The sequence below is a fragment of the Hippoglossus stenolepis genome, chromosome 17 (assembly GCF_022539355.2).
Source record: "Hippoglossus stenolepis isolate QCI-W04-F060 chromosome 17, HSTE1.2, whole genome shotgun sequence".
In the NCBI taxonomy this organism is placed as follows: Eukaryota; Metazoa; Chordata; class Actinopteri; order Pleuronectiformes; family Pleuronectidae; genus Hippoglossus; species Hippoglossus stenolepis.
Window position 1 is genome coordinate 2,497,512 of NC_061499.1, and position 8,276 is coordinate 2,505,787.

The following is an 8,276-nucleotide window of genomic DNA, read 5'->3' on the forward strand; positions in this document are numbered from 1 at the left end:
GCTGGGAAACACCTGACATCACTAAAGACAGAGACATGAGCATCAGTTACACGTGTGTAGATTTACATGTATGTAGATTTACATGTATGTAGAATTACATGTATGTCCAATAAGGAGAGACGTTTGTTCAGCAGCTGGATTCACAGATGTGATGATGGATCAGGGTTTGGAGGAGATGGATAAATTCATCTTCATGATTTATTATCATGATATTTATGAATATTGATCATAGACTGAAAACTGTATTCTGTGTAATGACCAGCAGGGGGCGACTCCACTGGTTCTTTCTATAGACGTCTATGAGAAAAGGACTTTTCCAGAGGCTATACCAGAAGTATATAGTATGTAGTATACAGTATAATGGTGTAATAGTACAATAGTATAAGTATCAGCATGTGGTCGATGCCCTGGAACCTTCATGCAGCAGCTGAGTGTTTTATGTTCGTACGTCTCTTAAACTCAAACTGTTTGAAAATGAGAGTTCAGATGACGACAGGTGGTTTTCTCATAAAGGGTCGTATCCAGGTTCTGGATCCTCAGGGGCCGAGGTTCAGATCAGAGACGTCTTCAAGGGCCACAAATCACAGACAAGACGGCAGCTGGTGAAGCCAGTGATACAAGAACTGGAAACCAACACGGCTTCACGGGATCGTGGATGTTCATCTGTGTCTGATGGATGCTGATATATAAACAGTATATAAATAAACAGATTCATGGTCCGATTGTTTGTGAGCAGGATTACGCAAAAACTACCGAACAGATTTCCACAAAACCACAAAATTTCGCAGTGGACCTGGATTTTTTATCAATTTCTTTCATATTGTGAGATAAAAGGTTTTTTGATATTTTCCCTGATTTCTCAGAGAATAATTGATGGAACTTAATGAAAAAACCAGACATGTTTAAAAGGCTGATATTTACCAGTGTGTGAGATTAGCTGCAGATCCAAATACATATTTAGATCCAGTGAAATAAAACCAAATGTCTCTTTAATACAAAGTTTTGAGAAACCTGCTGAATCAGTAACATTGACTTTAAGAATTAAACGGAATCTTCTGCAGAATGAAAAGATCTTTGGCCTGTGAATCAGTGAAGCTGAGGTTCATCACACAGATGTTGTTTCTATAAAACGTCCTGTCTGTGTTTACAGATGCTTTAATATGACGTGTAGCACAGAGTCAGAAACATGTGGCTCGTGGTGACGCTGCCAACATGAAGCCGTCGGCCTGCGCAGCCTCGAGCTCGTGTGTAACGAGTCGATAATAACTCCGATTTATTTTACCGCAGCAGTTCCTCATAAAATCAGCTGAAGATTTCACGGCTCAGTGGGTCACTGACACGCTGACGTAACAATGTTCCAGAATATAATAATTATTATAATGCACTTCATTATCACAGCAGAGGGAGACATCACAATGTTCCAACAAGACGAACACACTGACCTTCCTGCTGTGATCACTGCTCCATCTTCAAACCCGACACAAAGTGCTGCCAAAGTGTCTTGAGCCTTTCAGACCGACACAGTTGTTTTCTTCTCGAGCAGCGCCGACATAACGACGGCTTTCAAATGAGGTTTCAATTAAATAAGGAAAAGTGGATTTAGACTCGAGACTAAAGCCTGCAGCCAGCTACAGATTCGTCTGGCGTCCACACAACTCCGGAGTTTTAGAGACGCTAAAACACTGAAGTTTGTAAACGCTGCAGAAAGTGAGATGTTTGGCCTCGATGTCGTTGACACTCGCGGGCGCTTGCTGATGGAGTCTTTTCTTTTCGGACACAACGCAGCTGATTCGTCCGGCTCCGATCACATGACCCCTTACTAACGCTGAATACACAAGTTTCACAAGTTGATGTGAAAGTCACCAGTTTATCAGGTATTTGGTCCAAACCAACTTTTACCTGATGACACTAAACCAAACGTCCTAAGTTGCTGATATTTTACTTCAAATCCAGGAACCTTCTGATCTTCATGGAGGAAAAGAACGATCAGTTGAACCTGAGAAACGTCTTGACATCATGTTGTGTTGATCCATCCAGTGAAGGACATGTTTCTGTGGTCCACTAACTCGTCTCAGGCTCGGGGACATCCCTCCCTCGGCTCCGATCAGAGGTCGGTTACAGTTGGTGAAACACTTGAGTCTCGCTCAGACACACACTGGTGTGTGTTGTGCGTCAGCCTCGGTCATTACACAGCGATCTGTGTTTTACGAGCTGCAGGTTTGGATCCTGCTGCTGTGTTAATGAAACGGTTCCGTCACTGCAGCTCGAAGCAGCTCCAGACGAACAGCCCGGCAACAAGAACAACACGAAAACAGAGCTGGAGGAGGTAGAACCTGAGAAGAATGACGTAACGTTCCTCAACACTGAAATTACACTGAAGTAAAACATCTGGCTCACAAACCAAACATGTAAAGTGTTTGTCTTGAGATTATAAACAACGTGTGATGCTGGATTAATAATGGATATTGAAACATGACAGAAAAAGTTGTTTTCACAAATTCCACAATGACGACATCGAGGCACAGTCCAGTGATAAAACCCTCGAGTGGCAGAAGGAATTATTACTCAAAGGAGGAAGTCGTGAGATGTCGTCATGGAACCATAAATCAGAGGCTCCTCTGTTGCCCACGATTCTTTAACAAGCGCCTAGACCACGTCTTGGTCCAACTGACTTCTTTAGCCCAAACTAAACAAATCGTTAACCGTAGTATTTAAGCTTGGAACCGTTCGGGGAGGCAGAGAAACACGAGAGAACCAGGTGGAGGATCACAGAAGAGGTCGTTGATCTTCAAACCGGGGACGAGACATTTGGCTGCAGCTGCACAAAGTACATCTGATACGTGGACCTTTACTTTGTTGATCATGTGACTGTCCCTGTGCTGTTCTCAGCCAATGAAGTGGACTGGTCACCTAACCCCGCCCCTTTACAAGTGGAGTTAATAAACAAACATTAACAACTTATCTGCAGATTTAAGTCCAGTCAGTGGCGACGGCAGATTGGATTGTCCCGCTCTGAGCAGCGGACTCACCTGTGTCACAGCTTGGTCCGGTCCGTCCGTCCTCACACCGGCTGCAGTCCGGCCCTTTGAAGCCACGCCTGCACACACACCTGCCTTTGACGCACCGCCCTTTGCTGTTGCAGTTCCCGGGACAACCTTTGGCGGAGCAGTCTGGTCCCGCGAAGCCGACGCCGCAGACGCACTTTCCGTTGACACACCTGCCGCGGTCGCTGCAGTTGTTAGGACAGGTTTTTTCACCGCACTCCGCACCTGTGAATCCTTCATCGCAAACACACTGCCCGGTGACACAGCGCCCCCTGCTGCTGCAGTTTCCTGGGCAGGAGTTGTCAGAGCAGTCGTCTCCGGTGAAGTCGCTGTCGCAAACGCATTTACCGTCGACACACTTTCCACGGTCGTTGCAGTTATTAGGACATGTTTGTTCAGAGCAATCTGCGCCGCGGAATCCATCATCGCAAACACACTGTCCGTTAATGCAGCGCCCCCTGTTGGTGCAGTTTCCAGGGCAGGAAATCTCAGAGCAGTCTGCGCCGGCGAATCCACGGTCACAAACACATTCACCGTTAACGCAGCGTCCGTGACCCCTGCAGTCGTCAGGACAGGCTTTCCCTGAACAGTCCGGGCCGCTGAATCCAGGGTCGCACAAACACTGTCCGTTCACACACCTCCCGTTGTCGTGGCAGTTCCCAGGACAGTTGGAGTCGCTGCAGTCGGGTCCGCTGAATCCAGGGAAGCACTCACAGCGGCCGTCCACGCAGCGACCCTGGTCACTGCACTCGTTAGGACACTCGTCCTCTTTGGGTTTGATGGAACAACCAGCACCTGGAGCAGAGGAAGCCAGAGGGAGGAGGGTCAAGCAGAGTTTAAAGTCAGATTATTTCATCTTTGACTGGATCATCTGTTGGTTTATGATTCATCAGATTCAGTTTTACTGTCGTCCTGTTAACTCTGTAACTTTGGTTCATTTAATCAAAACTGCTTTTTACCACAAAACAAATCTGTTGGTGACGTTGTGCTGCAGCTTCGTGAGCGCGTCACTCACTGGGTTCTCAAACCAGCCAACTGGAACCGACCCATTCAGGGGGTGGAGTTTAATCTTCAGTTATTACAGTGACGAGCCTAATTACCTGTGTGTGTCTGTGTGTGTGTGTGTGTGTGTGTGTGTGTGTGTCCTCAGCTCTCTGCCCAGTGTGATCTCAGACTCCATCTCCTCCCAAAATGCAGATTTGCCTCCACCCTCCACACACACACACACACACACACACACACACACACACACACACACACACACACACACACAGCTCATGGTTTAGCTCATGTTTTCAGAGTAACTAAGTACTTTTACTCCAGTACTTTACTGCATTTACTCTGAGAACTTCACCTGTTCTTCATGTTTCTGATTTATTTTACTATAAATCCTGAACAGTTACGAAGTAAAACACATAAAAGTTCTGACTCATAAGAAGAAACTGATGTTTTTATGTTGTAGATTTATTAGTTCATATGTTTATATCAACATGAAAACATGATTCCTCATATGTCAAGTGTTTGAATTAACGTTGTAGATATTTGACGTCCGACTGATTTAACTCCAGGATGAGACGATGTGTATTTGTGTTTGTTGTCATGGTTACGGGAGGATTCTGAACCAGTTTCCAACACGTGCGACAGTTTAGTTTCCGATTCAAAGTCGTGTTTGTTGCATGAAGAAGAAATGATTCATGTTGACGGCTCACGTGTTTTTAAACTTCATTGATTAGTGCAGCGGATTATTTCCAATAATTACTTTGAGTTCAGTTTATGACCTGATCAAGTCAAAATGATATTTATATTTACAACATCATCATGTTGAAGAACATCAGTGAATCTTTGGCTCGTTGAGAAGATCTGATTATACATGAACCTGAAGTGTAAATGATCCCTGAGGCTCCTCACACTTCAAACTGAAAGTCCATTCGTCTTGTCGTCTTCTGAGCTGGACAAACACGATGTCGTCTACAGTTTCTGAGGCTTAGTAACATGTTTATTTGGCCACTAGGGGGCAGCATGGAACGACATTGTGGATTAACTTCAATTAACTTTTTATCAAATAGTTTCTTATCTCCACAAAAACGTGGTGTTTGAGTTCACTACAACTCCCATCATGCCGCACTGCTTCACTGCATCAACAAACCCAGGGCCCCCTAGTGGCAGGAGATGACGTGTGTTTCTTCACCTTTACTCTCCTTGGAGGTGCAGCAGCCTCCGTCGGCTCCTCCACATTTGTCTCGGAGCGTCGACACCTCCCTCTCCAGACGCTCCAGACGCTCCCGCAGAGCAGCGAAGTCCGACTCGCAGCCACACGACCCGGATCCTGATCCAGAACCTGACGGAACCAGTTTGATCTGATGGGTCAGGACCAGAGGAGAACCAGGGGCCAGTTCGAACTCTTTACCTGAGACAAGCACAGACGACGTCAGATCTACTCTTACGATCACGAAGGTGAGTTAAAAGGAGTTTCAGGTCTTTACCTCCGGGGCCGACGTCGGTCGAGTCCCCGTGAGAGGCGCAGCCCCCGGAGATCAGCACCTGTAACGACCACGAGGGAAACAGTCGATCACATGAATCTGACTTCCTCACGCTTCATCTGGTCGTGAAGCAGAAGCTGGGGAGCTCAGCCTTCGTGAATCAGACGCACAGGTGGACGTTCTGACGTCACCGTGCACTGACTCACCCTCACTGCTGCGAGGGGGGGGGCTCAAGTTTTCAGCTCCGGTCTGAAAGTGAAGCTGAGTTCATGTTGAATATTATCTTCTTAACTCTTCTTACCTTGATGGTGTCCTGCTTGGCTTCCCTCGGCGTCCTGTGACCTCCGACCTGGAGCTCCTGGGAGGTGGACAGGGTCGGGGGGGCCAGAGCAGCCAGGAGGAGGAAGAGGAGGGTGGGGGCGAAGGGAAGCATCGCTGGGGTCGCAGCAGGAAAACGAGGGATGGAAGTAAAGATGAAGATCAGGTGATGGCGTCGGCTGGTGGATGCTCCTCCGTCCTCTCAGCGACGTTCCCCCTGAAACACAATTCACCTCAGCTCAACACACAAAGGAGCCATCAGCTGTTTGTGTGTCTGTCGCTGCAGCGTGTCGCACAATAAACCACAATGAAGGAATGGTCTGTCCACAGGTTTGTGAGTTAAACTGAGAAAGTTGAGTCGATTCCACGACAACAGAATAAAGTCGTTCAGTGAAGTTTCTTTGTTTAGAAATTTACATAAAGATCAAACATTTCAACACATTTCAGCAGTTTCTTCTATATTTTATTGTTTGGGAAATGTTTCAGTTTTTAATTCTGCATTAAATCATATTTTCTCTCATTTTTCAAATTCAATTCTCCTCTCTCATTGAAAAACATCTGAATCTACGATGAATCCACATTGAATTCATTTCTCACCTGTTGGACATTAAAGTTTCCTCTGAACCGCTCACACACTGATGTGATGCTTCAACATCTGTGTGGACCTCAGTCACTTCTAATGAACCAGCAGCGACAGATGTTCCAGCTGCTGGAGCCTCATCATGACCTGCTGCTGTTTGAATCCAGAACACGGACGTCAGCAGCTTTTATTAGATTCTGGTTTGTTTTCACCTTTAATCAAGCAGCAAACGTCTCTTTGATTTCAGCAGGGAAATTAACAGATTCATAATTTAGTAACTTAACAATTTAATGATTTTAACTAAAAATTTAGATTTTTATCTTCAAATTTAACTTGATTTCCTGCTTCATAACTTCTCTTTCTCCACTGGCTGCAGTACAGGTCATAACCCTCCTCCATGTTAGCAGATGGGACACGGACCAAACTAAAGAATCTAAGGTGACGTTAAATAAATGTTTGTAAAGATGTTTCTGTCTTTTCAGTTCTTATCTCTCTGATTAATTCGTGATTTGATGATCTAACAACAAGCAGAGACGTCATGATTGACAGCGGAGACTGACTCCTGATTGGTTGAGAGTGTGTGTGGGCGGGACTTCGATACTGCACAGACTGTAAATGATGTCATCACCACAAGATGGCAGCGTTTGAATCGGAGATATTTTAGCTTCATTTGTGGAGGAGACGTGTCGTTGTCATTATTCATGAGCAGAACATGAGATACTAACTCCCCCACATATTGAACTTCCTAATGGCTACATTACCCACAATGCAACACAACCACCGTCAGTTTGGAGCTTGGGGGTTTTGCTGCAGGGACCTGATGACATCACCTGAGACATTTCTCTGACTTCACATTGTAACGATTGTTTTTATTAATAAAACCCAGAATTCACCGTAACACTAAAAGTATTGTTCCATTCATTATTTATTTGTCTATAAACTAAATATCTCTAAGTTCTGTATCTGAGTCTTTGCTTCACAAGTTCATCAACTTTTACAATTCAAAACCAAAAGTGCCAATACTGAACAAAACATACAAAATAAAACTTTTCTTTTTCACACAGGCAAATACAACTAGATAAATGAAATCTTCAAATCAAATCATATTGACATTTATAATTATGGTGATTTTCTGGTAATTAACTGACTTGATTTAAAAAAATTCTGAAAATAACAAAAATAACAAAATCTTCATTTTGCAAAGAACAAAGCAGAAAAAGAATTAAGAGCTACAGCAACGAGTTCTTACCGAACCCGACCTACAGGGGATTCATAAATACAGATGAGACGACTTTGAGAATAATTTAGATTTATGAATTATTATAAATATGATTTTACCTGTTCAGGGCTGTGATGACTGTTTCCCTTCGGCTCCGTGAAGCTCTGAACGACAGAAGCAGCAGGAGGAGGAAAGAAAAGAGGAGGAGGAGGAGGAGGAGGAGGAGGAGGAGGAGGAGGAGGAGAGCACTAAACTTTTCTCATAGTTGAAGAATTCCCTCTGTCCCCAGGTCCCTGCTGGGTGGAGGATCTATGACGGAATTTAAAATGTGTGTTTGTGTTTTGAATCTGTCGAAGGTTTCAGTGGAGTCTGGATTCACTCGATACGAATCCTTTCTCTCGGGTATTTTGCGGCGTAAAAATAAACGGTAACAATCTAAAAATGAAATTGGTATAATTATGATGAGCTGGGAGGATCAGCACAAGGATGAGAGTCAACTTTCAAACCAGTTCACTCCTCCTCCTCCGTCTTTGAGTCTTTATTTAAACAACTTGTTTTTCCTCCTGAAGGTTCAGTGTGTAGAATTTAGTGACATCTAGTGGTGAAGGGTCATGTTGCAGCTGAATCCTTTAACA

The 8,276-nt window shown here is 44.5% G+C and overlaps 1 protein-coding gene across 2 annotated transcripts in view; it reads right to left on the minus strand.

Annotated features, from left to right (window-relative positions):
- Nucleotides 1-7,914, minus strand: part of LOC118124397 (tenascin-X) — a 25,413-nt gene extending 17,499 nt beyond the window's left edge. For both annotated transcript variants that reach the window (XM_035182124.2, XM_035182121.2), the window contains exons 1-6: nt 7,761-7,914; nt 5,826-6,059; nt 5,528-5,585; nt 5,233-5,451; nt 3,030-3,839; nt 1-21 (exon numbers count right to left, since the gene is read on the minus strand). The exon at nt 1-21 is cut by the window's left edge and continues 95 nt beyond it. In XM_035182124.2, coding sequence (XP_035038015.2) covers nt 1-21; nt 3,030-3,839; nt 5,233-5,451; nt 5,528-5,585; nt 5,826-5,957 — 1,240 coding nt within the window. In that variant the 5' untranslated portion in view covers nt 5,958-6,059; nt 7,761-7,914. The remainder of the gene's footprint in view (nt 22-3,029; nt 3,840-5,232; nt 5,452-5,527; nt 5,586-5,825; nt 6,060-7,760) is intronic.
- Nucleotides 7,915-8,276: the final 362 nt, after the last annotated feature.